Source organism: Syzygium oleosum, unplaced genomic scaffold, assembly GCF_021117445.2.
Source record: "Syzygium oleosum isolate NSW1041296 unplaced genomic scaffold, Sole_v2.1 Sole_v2.51, whole genome shotgun sequence".
Classification (NCBI taxonomy): Eukaryota; Viridiplantae; Streptophyta; class Magnoliopsida; order Myrtales; family Myrtaceae; genus Syzygium; species Syzygium oleosum.
The window spans coordinates 440260-461552 of NW_026607535.1; the positions used below are offsets into that span (position 1 = coordinate 440260).

The window sequence follows — 21293 nt, forward strand, 5'->3', positions numbered from 1 at the left end:
TCATTTTCCTTAGTGATTCAAATGCCGAAAAAAAAAGGAAAATACTTTTCGCGAAATAAATGGCGTCTCAAGCTTCAAACCGCTCATGTCGAGACCCTTTTAATATCCACAAGTCAATCAAAGTTTTTATCCAACCCCACGTACATGTATAATCGTAACTCTCTTTCTCATTCTCTGCAATGACCGGTGCAAGAAAAAATCATGATGCCATAATCCGAAAAACGAGCGTTTGGTTTATCGGGGCCAACGAATAAGCTCATCCGGTAAGAGTGAAAGATCCATCAAAGCGGTGGATTTATTGTAACCAAAACAATCCCGGTCCGAGATTATCTTTCGCAATTTCCAAACACCCTATTTATCCGCTATTGATTATCTGTACAAAGGATACAGTCTACTTCTAGTGTAGAAACCATCGAATCCAAGAAGCCTGTGTGTCACCTTTGATCTGATGATGGTCAAGATCACGTTCCCAAGATTTGAGAGTTTTGACATTGATCCCGCCGGAGACTCCTTCCTCTCTTGGGTAGCTCTCTGATTCTGTTACCGTCCCTTCTGGATTCTGCTCCCAAAACAGGGTTTTAGATTCCTTTCCTAGGCTTTTTACCCCCCCCCCAAAATTAGACAGCAACATAATTTCTTGTTTTTTTCTCTTCTTTTGTCTTTCGGTTTTTCGGTGAAACCCCCATTATTGAGGTTGGAAGATCGGTCGAAGAACCAAGCAGCCCCACCCCCCCCCCATTTTTCAAAGATCCTTCCACACAACTGCCCTGTTTAGCAGTCGATCGATCGATCTGAAAACGAAAGCCCTGTTTTTGTTTTTTTTTTGTTGAATCAGCTCTTCCTTCACCTTGTGTGATTTCTTCGGCCATCTGTCCCAACTTACGAGCAGAAAACACCTTCCCAGCTCGACCCATCACGCCATTCTCTTTGATGCTTCCCGAGGACGACGTTCTTGAATCGCCCCCGTCGTCACAAACCCTAGTCCTCCGGTTTCCAATCTCCGAATCGAGGGAGTTCTTTTTTTTTTATTTTCTATTTTTATCCAAATTAGAGACCGGGAAGGAGGAATTTCGGCGTTCGGGGCAAAAGGGTCGATCGATTCCGCTTGATCGTCCCCGAATCTCATCTTGTTCGACGGAAAGGTGAGATTTTTGTGTTTCTGGCTTCAAGAGGTGAGCAGGGGAAAAGATCGATGAAGTGGGGTCATTCTCAGCTCAAGACAGGCGAACAGAAGATTTCATTTGCATTGAGAATCTCCCCGAAGTTCTTGTTGTAGTTGTTTGTGCTGGTGTTGTTTCATGGAGTCGTTGTTATCAGCTCATTTTGTTGTGATTCTGGTGTCTGTATTTGCAATCTGGGCCATTGTAGTTGAGTCTCAATCCCAGAATGCACCCGACGCTCAACTGTCACCTCCACCTTTGATCCCTCCCCCACCTCCTCCTCCGCTGCCGCCCCCGCCGCCTCCTCCTCCTCCTCCGCCCCCACCGCCTCCTCCGCCGTCTCCATCCCCACCGCCACCGTCGACACCACCGCCGCCGCCGCCGTCTCCATTAACTCCCCCCCCTCCGTCGACTTCGCCACCAGACACTCTGCCGTCGCCCCACTTTTTAGGAAATAACAACAGCACAAAGAGATCGTCGCATCCGTCAGATAATCGGTGGCATGGTGCAAATAATAACAGAAGCAGGAGGCCCCCGCCACGGGGTGAAGACAAGATCAATACAGGCAAGAAGCTGGGGTTGTTATTTATTGGCATAGCTTCGGTTTTGCAGATTTTCGTCGCGGGGTTTTTGATATTTAAGAGAAAGCAGCTGATGAAAATTAAGGTTAGATATGAAACATGTCCATGAGAGTTCGACATTGGTTCAATTGAAGTACAAGGGTGGAGATGTGGTTCATTGATGAGATTGTTTTGTTGGAGGACTAACAGGAGGAGTTCATTTGTGAATGGCCAGAGGAACCATTGAGACGAGAGGTTGTTGATAGATAGCAATTGCAAATTGACTGTAGCATACATCGATCATCAGAGACCTTGATTTTTATTTTTTATGTATCTGTAATTGGTGATTGCCGCTTTCTTATCCTTTGTCTCAATATCTTCATTCTTCACATATGATCTTCTACCATTTTCTCCTTGCGTGCATTATGTATTGACAGAGAGTTGAAGATTTGTTGCTGGCCCTGATAGTCAGTGCTTGTTTTCGTAACTCTGAATACCATCAGAGCTGGTATCATTTGCATGGGCAAGCTAGGAAATTTATGGATAGGATGAGAATTTTGTTGGGCTACAGAGGTAAGAGAAATAACATTACATTCCCATTCCCAATGATGTTATTGCTATCTATTGACCCTAATGGAGCTGTTTCTTCTCATTTACTCATCGTCTGAGATTCAATTGTGGAGTTGTGGTCGACAATTTAACAAGAGAAATTAGCTGGTCAGCAAGATTATTTTGCGCTGGATGTCATTGCTGATATGAATCTCCATCCTTAATTCGAATAATATTGCCTTCTGAGTTACCATCCTAGTTGCTCATGAAACTTATGCTAGGTATTGTCACTTAGCTAGCCTCATCTAGAAAACTGTTGAATAGAATGAAACTTAGAAGCGATAGGTCCGCCGTAGTAGGACTGTGGTAGAAATACAGCCTTTGCACTTTTGCAGAAGTTCAATCGTGAGATTTGTTTCTGAAATTCAAATGATGCAGTTTCTTTTCATTATTAGCTGTCAACTATACAGGATTTGTCCATATTTCTGAGCACAACTTCGGTTTATTATAAGCCGTTAGAGGAAATCCTTCGTCATTGAATTTAAATGCACTCTTCTGAGCCATTCCAAACTGCTTCATTGTCATTTCTGGGTAATTTCCTACAGCACTCCATTCTTGGTGGAATATCTTATAATTGACTGCTTAAAGATCTCTCTATTTGTGTGCGCGTGTGTGCTGGGCGGGGTGTGCGTGTGTGCTTATGCGAGGAATTTGTTGTGTGGCAAGATTACTGTATCGACTGTATCAGCAGCATTCTTTTCTGTCCTATCTATTTCCCCTTCACCCGTCATTGTGCTTCAGATGTGTTGCTGAGTTGAGACACTTTCTGTGTAGACTCCCAACAGAAACAGTGTTTAAGCACCGCCCTGTTTTGTGGCTATCAATATGTTTTGAAGATGTCAATGGATTTGTTTCAGTCTCCCAGCCAGTCACGTGGTTAACTGCGTTTTTCTTTTTGGTCGGGAAGCGAAGCGTAGTCATCCATTAGATTTTGTGTTCTTAGTAAGCGGTCGAATATGGTTGGTGTGACATGAATGCACATGTTGCTGACTTTGGTTACCAGCTGTGTGTTTGCTGAATCGGGAAGTGATGAGTTTGATTATGGTTAGCATCGAAAGGGACTTTCAAAAAAAAAAAAAAATACTGGGTTTGTTCTGGACTCGACTGTGAATGCTTCAAGTTCAATCTTCAGTGAGGGTGTGACCAGGATATGCAGTTGCTGTTCGTATTCTATCATTGAATTGGTCGATTGTTTAATGAAGTATGTCGCTGGGTTGACCTGAGAAGTTGCAGCCTTTTAGGTCATGTTTGCGTTGTAAAGGTGTTAACTTTTTCCATCACATCTTGGCTTGGACGCTGGCTTCAAGAAAAGAAATAATAACAAATAGATATTAAATCAAGCCACAGACTGTTCTTATGGGGACGGATTTATCTTATGGCTGTCTTCCGTGTCCAGGACCTAACTCTCTTGGCGTTTTCTATTTGGTCTCCAAAACAATTCCTAAATGGATGAACACGTCTTGAGAACTTGTTTACCAAGTCAAACTAAATACTTACGCGTGAAGCGGCATTGCCGGCTTGATTATCTGGGGGCAGTATCAAGTTTCCTTATAGAAAACAACTGGTAAATTTGTTAGACCTTAGTACAAAAAACTGCAAGGAGAAACAGGGGATAGAATAAATAAATTGAATTCGTTATCGTTAAGTCTATCGGTCTTTTCTAATGATGACACTTCCTTTCTCACTCGAGCTTAACTTGACTTGAACTCGATAGAGCTCTATTTGAGATCGACTTGACTCGGTTTTCGAGCTACCTGAATTTGCCTCTAACTCTGAGAAGAATTGAGCACAGCTCAAGTATTCATTGACTCCAGTTCCAGCATCTCTTGAATATGTGCTCAAGTATTCATTGACTCCAGTTCCAGCATCTCATGAATAGCTCGACTCGTGTGCATCTTTTTGGGAATGGATGATGAGTTTCAGGGCGATGGTGATGTGACATGCAACAATGTATTTGTCGAAATTATGAATTGCTTGTCTTTGGGGAGATGTGCATTAATTACTATCGGAGGTGCAAGGAATAGGAACGCTTACTTCCTAAGTGATTACTTGGGTACGTCATGTGGAATTAAATTCCATACATTACCGTCCCATTATTTTACTCCTATTCTTGATCACATTAAATAGGAATACCAACCAAAGAGCCAGCTATGGGGGAGATTCTGTAAATCCATAGTAATACAAGGTTCTAATAGAATCTGTTGCTACACCCACCAAATCATGAGCATAGAATGGATAGAGGAGTTTTAGGCCCCGTTTGGTTCAGCATTTGGAATGTTTATTTGGACTTTAAAGTCCCTTGGCCAAATGCAAATGGTGTTTGGTAATTTTTTTTACTTACTTTGGGGAGATGCAATTGCATTTGAAATGCTCCCCAAGGGACCTTTGGCCAATGCTCCACCGGAGGTGCTTTGGGAAGTTGCATATTTTGAATGCAACTTGCACTGTTCATCGACACTGTTCATCTTCCCCAAACCGAGGTCCGGCGGCCTGCGACTGCCGCCTAACGGCTATCTCGACCCCGGCGACCACCGCCTGGGTCGCGCAACCCAGGCGACCACCGCCTGGGTCGCGCAACCCAGGAGACCGCCCGAGGCCCGGCGACCCCAGGCGGTGGTCACCGTGGTCGCCTGAGGGTCGCGCGACCCCGGCAACGCTTGGTCTGGGTCGCGCGACCCAGGCGACCGCCTCAGGCCCGGTGACCCCAGGCGGCGGTCACCGGGGTCGCGCGACGCCCGAGGTCGCATGACCCCAGGCGGCGGTCGCCGGGGTTGCACAACCCCCAGGCGATCGCCGCTTGAGGTTGCACGACCCCAGCAACGCTGCCTGGGGTCGCCGGACCTTAGGCATCGCCTGGGTTGCGCGACTCAGGCGACGGTCACCGGGGTCGCGAGACCCCCAGCCGACCGCCGCCGGAGGTCGCGTGACCTCAGGCCGCCTCGCCTGAGGTTAGGCGAGGCTGGCCGGCGACTAGATCTGGCCGGTGGTGGTCGGTCGCCAACTTTTTTTTTTATTTAAATATCAGCAAAAGCCTTTTTACAAATAATTTTTACCAAACCGTATTTAGGGTAAAGTTATTTTCAAATGTGATTTTAAAATACACATCACCAAACATTACTTGCATTTCGGAAAACCCTTTTAGTTCAAAGGTCTTTGCATTTTGCCAAATACATTTCCCAAAAGCTGAACCAAATAGGCCCTTAGTTATTAGACTCAAAGATGGCTTGTGCTTAGTCGAAGTTTTAGGTATCCTACACCCAGTTTGTGGAACCGGCCCACCTTGGAACCGATTGCTCCTACCCATAATGGGTGAGGGCCCTTTCCAACACGTTAGAAATCACTATGGAAGAAAATATCCCTTTCAGCACTCTACTCCATAGAACATTTGGGGCTTTGAGTCTCCCAAGCTTGTTTATCCAGGATAACTCTGTTGAAAGCTAGGAGATCCTTAAACCCCATGCCTCCTTGTCTTTCCTTTGTTTCAATAACTCCCATTTTTTTACAATGAAAGCCAGCTTTGGATGCATTTGTTTTCCACCAAACAGATGCTATCTTTTGCTTAATGGCTCTACAAATGGACATTTGAATTTTGAAAATTGACATCACACATAATAGTAAAGCCTGCACCCCTGCAACACAGCTTTGATTAGAATTTCCTTTACCGCCTTGGAAATAAACTTTTCTTTCCGGCCTTCAAGCTTCATGTTCATCGACGCCATGATCCAAATGAACATTTTCTTTTTATAATGGCCCGTCTGATGGAATCCCCAAGTACTTCCCTATTTTATCAATTTATGGCACTCTCGTTTCCTGAGCCATGTTCTTTCTCAAAGGTTGTGGACATCTGGTACCGCGGTAGAATCCTGACTTATTCAAATTGACCACCTGACTTGTGGCGAAACAATATTGATGTTGGAAAGCTGGTAAATTCTAACGGTCCCTAATCTTCCCGTCAAGAACAAGAGAGTCACTGCAAACTCTATAAGTGTTAATGTAGGGCAAAGACTGTTTAATTTGATACCTTCAAAACTACCATTTACAACTGCTTTATGCATAAGGAAGGACAGTACATTGGCCACAATTATGAACAAGTATGGGGATAATGGATCCTCTTGACGAACTCCTCTTAAAAGGTTTGAAGTAGGAAAGAGGTTCCTTGTTGAACTTAATATTAAGAGAGATTGAGGTAACACGCTGTATGGCCCATGAAACCCATATCTCACCGAGTCCCATTTTTAACATACATGCTTTTAGAAAATCCCATTCCACTCTATCATAGAACTTTTCTATATCCAATTTTAGAATAGCCTGAAATTTCTTCTTTCTCTTCTAGACTTTGAGTTGGTGAGTACCTGTTGAACGATACCTAGGAAATAATTTTGTAACTAAAGTTGCACAGGTTAATGGGTTGAAACTGGTCTAACTTCTCTAGATTAGGGATTTTTGGGATAAGGGTAATACGGTTAAATTAAGGGTCAAGAATGCCAGTGTTAAGGAAAGATCTCACCATATTGAAGACGTCATGCTGAATGATTTCCCAATGATCATGATAGAATTGTCCACTAAGACCATCCAGTCCTAGCGCTTTTAGGGCTCCCAATTGGAAAGTTGCATCCTGTACCTCCTACATTTTCACATTTTCTACCATGCTTTGATTCATACGGTGCAAGATCAAGCTGGGGCATTGATCTAATACTGGCCGAAAGTCCTTGGAACCCACTGAGCTGTATAATGACATCAAGAAGTCCCCCGTGATCTGCTTCAATCGTGTAGGGTCTTGAATCCACTTCTCTGCGATAGATTTCAACATAGAGATCTTGTTTCACTGGAGCCTTTGAATTGTGGTTGCATGGAAAAACAATATTTTTATCACACCATTTCCGCCAGTTTATTCTAGAGCGCATACCCCAGTACATTTCTTCTTGTTTCTGCATATCTTCGATTTGATTGTTCAGTTGCTGTACTCTATCCCTGTTACGATGCAAAGTCTGCTCATTTATGATCTTCTAGAGCTCCCTTTTCAGGGAATTGGTTTGGCTCTGGGCATTGGAGAGCTTTTCCTTGCTCCACTTCTTTAGGGCCTCTGTTAACTTCTGTAATTTCTTCAACAAATGCTCATTTACCATTCTGGGAGTGCTCCACACCGAACTTACAAGTTTGCAACAATCTTCATTTTCAAGCCAGTATACCTTAAATTTGAATGATCTCTTCCTTTTTACTGGTTCAAGTAGTTTAATTTCAAAGTCCTTTTTTCTAATTCCCGTTCATCTGTATTTTATTCTCGACATATATCTACGTTTTAATGTGAAGTACAAGAAACTTGACCAAACCATATTTCAGGAAGTAAAGTTAAGAAGAGTTCGAGTATTAATTGCGATGATCTTAAGGCCCAACCATAATATATAGAAACTAATGCCAATGGCTAGGGTTGCAAAGAACAATTTAATCTACCTTATAATGGCGACAAACATGTAAGTAGGTATTTAAACAAATGAGTCATGTTACAAGTATTCAAGAGAAATCTTTGACAAAAATAGAAACGGTAAGTACCCAATATAGGCCGACTGCACGTCTGTAATTTTGTATACACTATTTGCATCTTCTACTTTTTGTACATGAATATGCCATTCGCGATGCAAAAATTGCCACGTATGTCTGTGAAGTACAATCGGTAAGGTTTGATCAAGACGAGGTCCACATTACCGATGACATGTCATTTATAGGATGACCGAAACACCACTTAGAAAATGAGGGATTGTGTATGATCACGTAACTTTGTGGCAAAAGAAAGTAGATCGTGTAACTTATTTTTAACCCAACCGAGTTAAACTGAACGTGTGAATTTGCTTTTAGCGGCAAGATGATAAAGACAAAGCACGATGGGCCTCAGTCGGACCCATGTAGTACAAGCAATCGCTGGGACTACCAGTACCAGATGACTATTGTGCATCATGTTCGATCATACATGGTGCAAATAATGCTCTGCGTTCTGGGTTTTGTTGGGCCCATGTATGATGTCCAAAAGAGAACCAGCAGGAGCAAAAAGTAGGTGGTGCTTTGATTACAGAAAGTGGACAAGTCCCTCATGGAGCATATTCAAATGTTGCTTCCAGTCAAGAAACAAGCCTTGCAAATCTGAGACATGTTTGCTCACAGGGGAAAGAGAAAGTGCAATGAAAGCAAAATAAATATAAAAGTGAGAACAAAACTTCAAATCCTCCTTCTGCTATGGGACCCTACCTCTTTTCAGCAGGAATTGAATTCATCACCTACTGTTGCGTTCCTCCGTTCCATGTCACCCCCGTCAGTGAGACTAGAGCAACTTGCACAGAAGATCATTCATTTCCCAAAGAAGTGGTGTAATGGCTTGTGGGGTTGGTCTTCCTTCTCTGGCTTGATTGGCTCAGCTGATTTGTAATCAGGACCCAGAACAAAGGAGTGACTTTCTCTGTGGTCCTGTGGCTGTGAAGAGAATTGGATCGGCCCCTGATACGGATCATGAGCTTGAGAGTAATTTGTTTCTGCACCTGAAGCCTCTGGGAAGAAAGATCTCTCATAGTCCACTTCACTGAGCTTCCCATGCATATAATACCTATTTGCAAGACGGGTAATATTCATCGAACAGCAGTTAGAGAAATGATGTCAAAAGAAAAAAAAAATTGATCTTTTTTCCACGAACCATTCGGTTTTCAACGGGAGTCTGACAGTTTTGCAAAAGCATTCGAAAATGACATGAATTTATGATAATTCAATATCTTTAGAACGCTCAATCAAACTTCATATATTTTGCAGAGATTCGAACTGACAGGAACTCACGACTTTTGAGTTTTGACAATTGAGCACGAACCGACAAGGCCTACCTGCCATCTTTATGACTCTGAGAGTATGACCCAGGATTCAGCACATAGTTGTGCTGAAGGTGGTGGCTGCTTGCTTCATATGGATGAGGGAATGGAACAGCATCTGGAGGAGGCCTAGTGGAGGAGGAGGAAGAAGAAGAAGTAGTCAGGAAGGGATGGAGTGTTGGGTGGTGGTGTTCATGTTCACCGCTAGCTGAGACAACGCATGAAGAAGTTGGTGGACAAGCGGTGGCGCCGATCGACAAGGCTGGCGGCGGTTGCTGTGGTTCCACATGCTTTCTTGAACGGTGCTTGCCTCGGTGCATGTGCTTCTCACAGTACTTGGAGTCAGGGTAGGCCTCCTTGGAGCACCTCCATTTCTTACCATCTGTTCTTCTGCACCTCCCTGGCTCAGGGTCTGCTTTCCTGCCATAACCCACCTGGAACTCACCCCATCCACCCACTAACCCAAAAAAATGAAAAAAAGGATCTCACTTTTTTTCTTTTCTTCATCAAGAACATATAGAATAATACATTTGTTTTGCTTTTGGACATGGATAGAGCTTACTTTGATGAGGAGGGAATGGGCCAAAGGAGAGTGAGGAGGAGTTGGAGTCCAAGCTCCTTCTAACACTGAAGATGAGCTCAGGTGGGACTTGGAGTCCTGACACCATGTATTTGTAGACAAGGGCTTGTGTCTCTAGCTCTTGCCACTGTGCCTCTGTGAATGGATAATACCTGCTCATCATTCTTCCGCTCCCGCTCATCCTCTCAGGGCTCAGCCGACCAAAAATCCTCAGCAACGCACAAACAGAGAGGACTCTTTTTTTTTTCTTATCCCCTTCTTGGGATTGACCACTTCGATAGGAGTACTGACTAAATGCTAATCAGTCATTGCTGGTCAGTATTGTTTGTACAAACTTATGCATGGATCATGGAAAGAGAGACTCATGATATGTGTTATATGCTGTGTTCTCTCTCTCTCTCTCTCTCTCTCTCTCTCAACCTCTGAATTCTTGGTGGGTCCTGTTATTTTCTGCTACTTCTGCCATTTCTTTGCCTCCTCTGTCACTGCTATTTTTTGGCTCTCTGATATATTAATTTTACAGGACATATGAACCAGTGCTTGCTAGCGAGGACACGAGAAAGGGGCAAAAGAAATTAGAGGTCGAGAGGAGGGCTAAGTGTGTATTTCTCCTGTACTGTTTCCACATCATGGTCCTTGAAGTGGGTGCCTGGCCCCTCGTGGATGATGACATTTTTTTTTCTGTTAGGGTTTAAATTGAGAAAAAAAATTTCTTACCCAAAAAAATTAATGTGAATCCAAACAACTTATTGCCACCCAAGGTTATTCTTTAGTTTTAAACTCTCTCTCTCTTCCTTAGTAGCTAGCTAGGTCCATTTAATTATTGGGATGTGGGTCGTATTTATGATTAGATAGAGAAATATTTCTCTTTGTGATCAAAGAAAGTTTCACGGAATAGAATGGTAGTATATTCGATAATCTGACATCCTGTTTCGCCGAAAAATATTGACCAAAAACCTTTTGAAACATAAATTGATATGAAAATTGACGAAGAATGTAAATGGTCCTTTACTGATTCTTGAACAAGAAATATAACTGACAAGAAAATTAAAATTATGAAATCTAGATAAAATCGTATTCGACTGGAAGTAAAAATGAACAGTTGATGTACATTAATTGATTAGCGGTACCTTGCACGAATAACGAGTCTAATATTTGTTACTACTGCCTATAATCAATGGCAAGGAAAACGACCGCATCAATTCACGAACTTGTATCTACCTACAACTGCTCAACACCTACTACTTCAACGGTTGTTCTCTCTCCGCTCTTCACATGCAATATCATCGGTTATTTTGAATCCCTTATTCTCCTTTACTTGATAGTTGCCATAATCCACATTTCTCAGCCGCTATCATTAGTGGCTTCTGAGATATAAGGCATCCACTACTTGACGGTTGTGTCAATTTCACTTCATAGCTATGTCGATGAGCCTAACCAAATTGTGTCCGAGATTATCGGCTCCATCACTTAGATAGCTACTTTGCATCTAGCTCATCGTGAGTTGTGTTAGTCGTGACCCTTTGTTGATTAAACTGACCTTCATTTATCGATGCCTACGCTCCAAGACATAGTTATTCCTTGTCGCATCTTCTGTCTGCTAAGGCCAATTACTTTGTCCACTAACTATACTTACCAACCGAAAGCCTTCAACACTAGGAAAGTTTTATATTTATTGCATTTCACTCGGTCTTTTTCAGCCCAAGTCGATAGGAAAAAATTTGGGCATTTTTTGGTGTTAATACATACTAAACAGTTAGTTCCTGTTGACACCTAAATTTTGGCGTATCATTTAGTCGTAATTTGTATAGAAAATTAGGGATTAAATTTTTAACCCCTAAACAAAAATATTTAGGTTGCATAACATATAGTTTAAATTCATTTTAAATTAATTGCATTTTGCATCGGACCGGCGGTGACGAACGAGCTTAAAATTTCATCGAACAAGACTCGGCTCGCTTGGAATGCAGGGCGGGAATTACAAGTCAAACGGGCTCGGTTGTTTTAATTTGAGCTTAATTCAGCCCATTATCCTTAATTAATTCAGCCCATTTAAATTAAATTAAAATCTAAGCCCAAGCCTAAGCCCATTAGGACTAGAGAGCCCATCTAATTGACCTAGATTAGTGTTATATATACATCATTAGATCAGGATTTTAGGGGGCTCTCACAATTTTCAGAACACGATTTTTTAGAGCACGAGAAACACACAATTCATAACACACCCGACGACAATACAGAGAGCATCGGCCAGCATTAGATAGAAAAGAGAGCAGCACACGCAGGGGTGAGTGCGCCCACCTGCAGATCTCCAATGCTTGCACTCACGACTGGATGAGGAAGAAGACAAAGCTACCACTCCCACGGCAATCATCAAGGAGTCCAGCAAAGTTCATCAAGCGTCGTCGAGAAGTAGCTGTGAACGGAGAAAGGCAAGAATTGATTCCCCAAGCTTGACCAACATTCAACGCACGATGGGGAGAACCGAGAACAGGGAGTAAAAAATTGCCGATTGCTTTGCCTTGTGCATCTCAGAGAAGCTTTGCAGACCCTTAGCCGTGTTCAGTCAACCCCCACGAATTCATCCATGGTCGAGAACCGTGAACCATCACAAGCACCACCGCAAACAGCGCCCCCGCCAAGTTGCTGTTCAGCCGGTCATCGCCCCCGCCGTCTTCGACGCCCGGACGCCACCGTAGAGCTGCCGCGCCTACGCCGCGTCGCCCGTCGTCCGAGTCCGATCCCGATCCACAATTCGAATTTGGAAGTTATCTGCAAATTAGGTAATTGGCATTATCCGATATTTTCAGAATATTTAATTTCCTAATATGAGTGTTTGAATATTTCGTGAATATCATGTGGATATTTAGAAATCTTAGGATAATGTTCGATATATCCAATATTTTTAAATATTCAAAATTAGGAAAACTTTCTAATTTAGCAACGTATACGGGCGACTATCCGGCCTTATCCCTAGGTTCGATACGCGGCGATACGGAAAATTATTATCCTATCCATAACCACTTGGGTACGATAATGATTTTTATCCGCTTTCCAAATTTGAATAATCGGCTTTCAGTCGATATCTATAACCCTATAGATATGACCGATAGTTTGATTTTTGTGCCTAATCCGAGTTTGAAACAAATATGGCGGATCACGTGGACGTTTTGAATGTGGTTGCTATCCTTATTTATTTAATTGCTTTCCTTTTTCAAATAAACAGAAAATTCAAAAATATTAATTAGATTTGAATTAGAGTTTTTGCATGTCTAGGAATCCTAAATGTATCTAGAAGATAGAGTAGTTATGTAATTTAAATTAGGACTTGAGATGATCTATTTCCTAGTTTAAATTAAGTAATATTCTAATCTTAATAGATTATTCGGGTTATTCATTATTTCGAATTTTAACAAAAATCCTAAAAAGAAATCATGCTAGGGTAGATTAAGTCATCATAGTTTGCATGTTAATTTAGGCATTTTTATTATTCCGAATTTAAATTGAGAAAATACCAAAAATAATCATTCGTCTGTCATTAGAAATAGGTCACGTCGTCGCACGACATATAGTTTGCATGCTAGGTTGCATTAATCGCATGTCATTTCCGCATGTCATTGCATATAGGCTAGATTTCATTTAAATAAGTGAAAATCCAAAAAAGAAATTGAGTGAATTGCTTGTTAATTAGAAATCATATTAGGGTGTCAATGTGATTTTCTAGCTAACAATGCGATGCTTACGTTGCTTCCAGGTAAGTAATTCTTCCAAACTTGCAATTTATTTAATACTTTCGGGTGTTAAATTGGTGGTTTGCGCACTCGCATGATCACCTCACATGCTAGTGACTAAGTTAAAATGAATCCAAATGCACGCAAAACATTTTTTTGAAAGAAAAGGTACCGAAAGGGCGTTAGACCGGATCTAGCGTAATCAAGTCCCGGGCTTAGAATCTGGTTCGTAGGAATAAAACATATCTCCTATGTTTTATTTGGGTTTCTAATCAACCTACCATAAATAGATTAGTGTCGACTCCAAGCATAAAAACTTTTGCATGTTAAAAACTTAAACCCTAAGTTGCGAATTGGTAGGGCTTGGGAGGGCCCGAGTTAGGCTTAGTCTTAACAATCCATTAGCCTGAGAGAAATTTTAGGTCGCGACAGCTCCTCATTTAGATCTATACTTTCGCCAATGGTGGCTGGAATGTATATCTTAACGTGTTTCCTTGTTGGCGTTTCATGTAATAATATTACTTATCCAGTGTATCCAATATATTCATCTATATTTTTTTGACGATGAGCTGCTAATATTATGGAACGTGTTAAGAGTACTTGTTAAGTATGCTTAGTCGAGGATGAATTAATTACACTTACAATAAGAAAACGTAAACACCTTGAAAATTAATGCTTTCCGCATTAATTTGAGCATGGCAAAATTGGCCTAATTTAAAAGAAAAAGTATCAACTTTACCTTGAATGACAATTCTGGCCTGAAATTTTTTTAATCTCATAAAAAATCACAAACTTTCACTTAAATCCCAAATCTGGTCTAAGCAATTTGAAAATTTCATATTATGAGGGCCAGACTTGGAATTAGAGTAAAATTTGATGCTTTTTATTGAAACAAAAAAAAAATTCAGTCTAGAATTGTCACCCATGGTAAAGTCGATACTTTTTTTTGGAATTAGCTCCGTCAAAATTATACATTTTTGGAAATGAGATGCTAGGAGAGTTCAAGTAAAAGATATATAGAAATGTTTACTTTTCTGTTTGTTTGCAAGTGAAAGCACTTTTTCTTGAAAGTAGAAGGTGCCAAAAGAGGTGAAATATGAGATAACAACTTAGTCAATTTGTTTTTCTTTGTTATGACTAGAAATGGTAGAATGGCCACTTTAATATGTAAAAAATATCGTTTAGGACTGAATTGACCAAACTGCAATAGGTTTAGGACTTTTCAAATAATTTTTCCTTTCTAAAACTCATCATATAATTAAGCATCAATTAAGAGCTCATGTGTGTGAAGAAGGAAAGAGAGTAATACCACATTTTATACTGGCATGCAATTCACAAAATCATTTAAGTACACCTCCCATTGAATCAAATCGATTACTCTTTAAAAAGTAATATGAACTCTGCTTGTAATCATCCGGAATATAACAATGACTCTATATAACTTACATTATGGTTAGTTCTGTGAGACATGGATAGTAAAACCAATGAATTCAGTTTTGCAAAAGGTGCATGTTTGGGTGCGTGAGACAAAGAATCTCGAAGACGAAGACCATTAATTTAACGAGATTTCACAACATGAACAAGCACTCGAATTTCCTAGCTCAGAAATCAGCAATTTGATTTAGAAAAGTTATGTGAGTTTAAAGGCTTTATATGCAACTAAAATGGGCAAAGATTTCGTTTAGAAAAATGCTTAACCCAGGGTTAGTGCAATTGGCTGGAGCATCGAGAGATTTCTAGCTCAGAAACCGGAGGTCATCAGATCGAATGTCACAAATTGTGTGCAAATTGCTTTGGATCGGGGCCACTAGTTACATGTAAAAGGTATAAACTTAATCGGTTGACAAGACTCGTACGGTGTTCTTCGAGCCGTTAGATAGTCGGGTCTCTGCGTTCGTGGCTCTGGATAATAAAAAAAGTAACTAATGCTTTCTCCTCACTTCATGCTTCTACGTTGCATAAACTAAGTCCAGATAAGAAATCATTTTTCTTCCCCGTGTTGCATAATTCAAATTTTTTCCTAAGAATTTTGGTTCTATGAGTTCGAGTTTCACACCCTTCGGCGAACCCTTTAAAGCCCGCATGGACATGTGATAGCCCATGTTACCAGGCTAATTTTGGGCGGGCCAACGCCAACGGCCCACCTAATTGTCTGATGTCCATCTGAAATGACATTGCCGGCTTTGTTTTGCGAAGAATTTCTGCAGTCTAATAAGCCCCTTATTCATTAAATTTTTTAGTAGGATAATTACACAAATGATTCTTGAACTTTGGCCCAATGTGCAATGTCGTCCATAAACTTTTAATTTGTTCAATGCAGTCGTTGAACTTTAGTCCAATGTTTAATGTCGTCCCTGAACTTTTAATATGTTCAACGCGGTCTCTAAACTTTTTGTACATGTTCATTCTAATCCTTAAACTATATGAAAATGTTCAATGTTGTTTCTGAGCTTGAATTAATGGAAGGACAACACTCACACAGTTTATGGAATTAATTGAATATGTTCCAAAAGTTCAAGGACCACATTGAACAAATTAAAAGTTTAGAGATGATATTGCAAATTGAACTAAAGCTCATGGACCACGTTAAATAAACTAAAAGTTTAAGGACAACATTACATATTGGATTACACCAAAAAAAAAAAACATTACATATTGGACAAAGTTAAAGACCATTTGTATTAGTTTCCCTTTTATCATCAATCACCAATCCTCTAACAAGCCGAAAATGAACAATACTTAGCTAAGCTGAAGGCTTAATAGTGTGCTCGATCAAATGTACCTAGTGGTAGTAGTCCTAATTAATGGGAAAAGTGCTGAATAAGTCCTAAACCTTTTGAGGTGGTGCCATTTTAGTCCTAAACCTTTTGATATAGTGTCAATTCAGTCCTTTTGACCGGATTTTGCTGACGTGGACGTCGGCCGGCCAACGGCCCAGTTACCGTGAGCGTGGACAAAATTTAATAATATTTTAATATTTTTTGAATTTTTTTTTTTTTTTTTTTCTTCTCCCTCTTCCTTCAGCCGGTCGCCGAAGCGGCGAGGTCGACCTCGCTGGCCTCGGGCCAGCCTCGCCAGATCCGGCGAGGTCGAGCCTCGCTCAGCCATGGCGAGGCTCGCCTTCGCCGTCGCCGGCGAGGGCGAGCCTCATCTGGCTGGTGAGGTGAGGCTCGCCATCGGGCGGTCCCTCGCCATGGCGGGCGGGTCGACCTCGCCCGAGATCCGGCGAGGCCGGGCCTCGCCGGATACGAGCGAGGTAGATGGCCTGCCGCGCCGGCCTCGGCCTCCGGCCCGGTCGCCGCTCCGGCGAGAGGCCAGAATTTGGAAGAGGGAGAAGAAAAAAAAAAGAAAAAAAAGAAAAAAATATTAAAATATTATTAAATTTTATCCACGTGAGCGCCGGTGACCGGCCGACGTCCACGTCAGCAAAATCCGATCAAAAGGACTAAATTGGCACTATATCAAAAGGTTTAGGACTTAATTGGCACAAAAAATAGGTTTAGAACTAAATAGGCACCACCCTAAAAGGTTTAGGACTTATTCAGCACTTTTCCCCCTAATTAATAAAAGCCTGACGCCCTTTTGAATAGAACAATGCTCCACCGATTATTTCGACCACCTATAGTCACATATGAAATTTTCATGATCTATTCAAGTATACACTAGCACACCTAAATCAAACTTCTTATTTTGTCCGACAATGCGGATCAGCGTAAAGAATCGCATTAGGCATCTACGTCCAACACATTTCTTAGGTTGGGCAAGAGGAAATGCGGACCGAGATATATAGGGCCGGCATAAGCCCATGACCGTCTATTGGGTTCGGGCGTGGGGAGAGAGAGAGAGAGAGAGTATCCTGTAAAATCTGGTTTTTTGGATATGGCTTGGGAGGGCAATTGGGAATGAATGGGTTGATTCTAGACCATACATCAATTCCACGGTTCACGTTAAGGAATGACAACCAAGAGATGCTTCCAACGATAGTTACACTGCGGAGAGGGGCTCCTCTCCTCTCGTTTACTTGATTAGAGCTGGCAAAATGTCTTCTTGTTTTGAGCTCCATGCGTTCCCTCTTCACGTGCCTACACTGGACCACCCATGCAATCCCCCTTCCAGTTCTTTGTTCATGTGCTTCAGCGGCACTCGTTATCCTATCATTCCATGTCTTTTTCTCATGATTTATTTTATCTCTCTTTCCCCAGAAAATATTAGCAATGAAAGGTCCAACTTATTCTGTGCTTTAACCCAGATAGTTAGCAATTGATTGACTACGATATATTCCGATCCTTTTCTACTCCTAACTAACAAAGAAACACAAAAAATGTGAGACAGGTTCAAACACTTGCAGAACTCGATATGCCCAACTCAAAAGTGTTGAGCAATCAGACGTTTCCGACTCATTGATCGGAGATATTAGCAAATGAACGCCAACGTAGACACATGCCCTCTTTCTTTTGTTAATCTCTAGCCACAGTGGTTCTCTTCTTTCCATGTATACGTCTCATTTATTTTCATTCATGCTATGATCAACATCAGATGAGGGAAGGCATAAGGTCCTAAATGGAGTGCCATTTCAGCAGAGATATCCAATGAGACCCACCAAAATGATTATCCTTTAGTTTCGTGCCTTTTCCTGGTTTGACATGAGAGGGGACTTTCGAGAATCAATTGGCTCTTCCATGCACTGAAATCCCTAACTACCAAAAGAGCCTTCCTGTTTTTGTCCTGCAGCTACAATGGACCACCAATCTCTCCAACGTGGTATAGGCTTCAGCATTTCGATTTCTCTCTTTTTTTTTTTGTTTGGGTTCAATGAAGATACCCCGGCTCTTCACAGCCCATAAAACTTGTGGCTCTCTTGCAGTGCAGAATAATCACTATATCCTGCGTGATCAAGTCTTCTCAGTTCAACTTGTATCCTATTCGTGCACGACTCCTATATAAACCTTATGTGACTTAGTTACTACATACCATATCTTGGGACCTGAAGGCAAAGAAAAAGCACAAACCAAAATGCTTCACATTCTCTTCTTCTTCTCCCTTCTCTTCTCCTCTTCTCATGCCTCTGTCCAGGACTTCTGTGTTGCGAACCTCAAAGGGCCAGACACCCCGGCGGGCTTCACTTGCAAGAGCCCTAAAAAGGTCACTGTCGATGACTTTGTTTTATCAGCACTAGGAATAGCTGGTAACACCACCAACATCATCAAAGCAGCCGTGACCCCTGCATTCGTTAGCCAGTTACCGGGCCTCAATGGGCTCGGCCTCTCAGCAGCCCGATTGGACCTGGCGCCGGCCGGCGTCATCCCATTGCACACCCACCCGGGCGCATCGGAGCTCCTGTTTGTGATTCGGGGGAAAATATTGGCAGGGTTCATTTCTTCAGCCAATGCTGTTTATTTGAAGACCCTGAAGAGAGGTGACATTATGGTTTTCCCACAGGGGTTGCTTCATTTCCAAGTGAATGCAGGTGGGTCCACGTCCATCGCTGTGGTCAGCTTCAGCAGTGCAAATCCTGGCCTCCAAATCCTCGATTTTGCATTGTTTGCCAACAACTTGCCATCTCCGTTGGTGGAGAAGACCACTTTCCTGGATGATGCTCAAGTGAAGAAGCTCAAGGCTGTGCTCGGTGGAACCGGCTAAACAAAGCCAAGCTCAGCTACAGATTGTTTTCTAGTGTGATGATATTTGTTGTTGTGGATGTGTTTTCTTGTTGTTGCTAATGTGGAAGCCATTTCTTCATGTTTAATAATGCAATTGAAACATTGTTCTAGCTTTGTTTTCCCTGGAAAAATGTTTGTCGATGCTGTACCTTGTCAATTGTATGCACAAAGGAACTGAACCAGCTCAACTAGTAGCTCAATTCAGCTGAGGTTTTGATCCATTTTAGTTGTTTCAAAATATTCTGATCCTATGGTGATTCCACCAAGCAAACTAGCAGTTCAAGCAGTCATTCTGTTGAGCTCCTATATTTCTGGTAGCTGAACAGAGAAAAGAGTCATTGCAGCATATGGCATAAAAAAAGAGAAAAAATATTGCGTAAAATGGTAGAGATCTGCTAGCCTCGGGTGCACAGACCATTTTCACTTCCATGGTGACCAGGTCTCTACTTAGGCATGCAGACAGAGTAGGGCATATCTTAATGAGAAAGGACTTCTTAGGCTCTCCTGGGTATTTACGCAGAATCTCAAATTGCTCATACAAATTAAGATGCATCATAAGGAACGAAATGTAAGCTGTCAACTCACCTCCTAGTTCTTGTGCAAGCTGCTGTGCATGCTGCTTCCACTTATTCCAGATTGCAACGTAGCTCAACATCTACACCCAAACACAATGTATGGACTCCCATTTTTCTTCCCCTCTGATACGTGTAATTGTAATGACTTGACAAGCTTAGATGCATCGGAGACTAATGATGGCACGAGCCTTCCATGAGGAGCTTGAAAGTTGAAGCAATTCCCAGCAAGCTAGATTATCCTTCAAGGTACGGGAAATTTGTCACATGGTTACTAGATACCTCTTCACCGCACTACCGTTTGGGAGCATAGTTGGGTACATGATAAGAAGGTGGAGCATCTAACCAGAGAGGCATTTGCTAATTTTGGCAATGCGATCTCGGGTTTCCAGCTTCTTGATTGTTGTTGTGGTCAAGATCGTTGTGATAGCATAATTCTGTTGCCATGTGCCACTGAGAATGCTTCCGCCCTATTCATTATCTCTTTTTCTCTAAGCCATAACGTGATCTCCATGGCCATCCCTAATTTGCCTAAACATGTCGTATTCCACTCGAGACGGGTCTCGCGTGTTTGTCCAAGAGCTGGACGATGATTAGTTCTTTCACTCTATTGTTCACCTCCGCAAGAGTCATTGACCACTTCCCTCTCAACAATGCAGCTAGGCCAAAGAGATCAATTCCTCGAGACTAGCCTGCATCTGCCTTGAGACAGAGACTTACTAGATCTAGCTGTGACAATGACCCTGACCATCTCTTAGTATAGTACCAGTGAGAAATGCTGGTCTAAGATCGAAAAAAAAAAAGGCTGGAGTAATCATATTAGGTTGTGAATGGTATTGATCAGCCAACTGAGACAATGTCCAATCAGAAAACGTAAGTAATACTGTGCCATAGATCTCCAAAACAATAGCCCCAACTAGAAGTGAGAGAGTTATGCCTCTATCAACCCTCGAATAGCTGCACTTGTCGGCAAGGGTTGTCAAGGAAACTGAAGCAGAAACAGAGAACAAGAAACTAATGAAGCGGAGACCTTTACTCTAGTGAATTGAAGTTGCTTTTGTTTAGTAGACGTCGTACGAGAAGCATAGCTTGGTTTCAACTGGCTTAAAGGCGGCCGCCCCCTGACTTTTTGCATATGATTGAGAAACCATCTTGCATTTCCAAGAAGTTCACGATCACATCAGCTGAAAAGTATGTGAACATGAACGAGTAATAAGCTTCTCGGATGTTGCTTGCCTCAGAACTGAAATAAGCATCTCGTTTAATTTGTCCTGGGGTCCCTTTTTTGGATGAATTCATTGTAATGGCGGGATGGATCAAAGAGCAAGAGTGAGGCCCTCATAAATTTTCTTGAGTTAGAGGACTTGAGAACCCAAGTCCTTTCCCCATACTTAACAAGTCCTGCTATAAACACTAGAATTGAACAGACGCAAGAGCATTGGCCTTTTAGGACACAGCACGTAACCAGCGATCCCAACCTGGTAAGCTCAGCCATAGGTCATTGTCTTCCAAGTAGTAAGCCATGACATTGTCAGTACCACTGAGGTAGAAGAGAAGGAAGAGGGCCCAAAATGCG

At 42.0% G+C, this 21293-nt stretch overlaps 3 protein-coding genes across 3 annotated transcripts; 2 read left to right on the top strand and 1 right to left on the bottom strand.

Moving 5' to 3' along the window:
• Window positions 1-291: 291 nt before the first annotated feature.
• LOC115689577 (formin-like protein 3) lies at window positions 292-2081 on the top strand. Its single transcript, XM_030615663.2, has one exon. It carries the CDS (start codon window positions 1299-1301, stop codon window positions 1848-1850), a length of 552 nt encoding a protein of 183 aa, XP_030471523.1. The 5' UTR covers window positions 292-1298; the 3' UTR covers window positions 1851-2081.
• A 6265-nt stretch (window positions 2082-8346) lies between these two features.
• On the bottom strand, window positions 8347-10142 carry LOC115667058 (growth-regulating factor 5-like). The gene is made up of 3 exons (XM_030588687.2): window positions 9737-10142; window positions 9190-9631; window positions 8347-8921 (listed from the first exon to the last, which is right to left on the bottom strand). The coding sequence occupies exons 1-3, from the start codon at window positions 9933-9935 to the stop codon at window positions 8669-8671; spliced, it is 894 nt and encodes a 297-aa protein (XP_030444547.1). The 5' UTR covers window positions 9936-10142; the 3' UTR covers window positions 8347-8668.
• Window positions 10143-18406: 8264 nt separating this feature from the next.
• LOC115668195 (auxin-binding protein ABP19a) lies at window positions 18407-19255 on the top strand. Its single transcript, XM_030589684.2, has one exon. It carries the CDS (start codon window positions 18499-18501, stop codon window positions 19123-19125), a length of 627 nt encoding a protein of 208 aa, XP_030445544.1. The 5' UTR covers window positions 18407-18498; the 3' UTR covers window positions 19126-19255.
• The last annotated feature ends 2038 nt before the right edge of the window (window positions 19256-21293 follow it).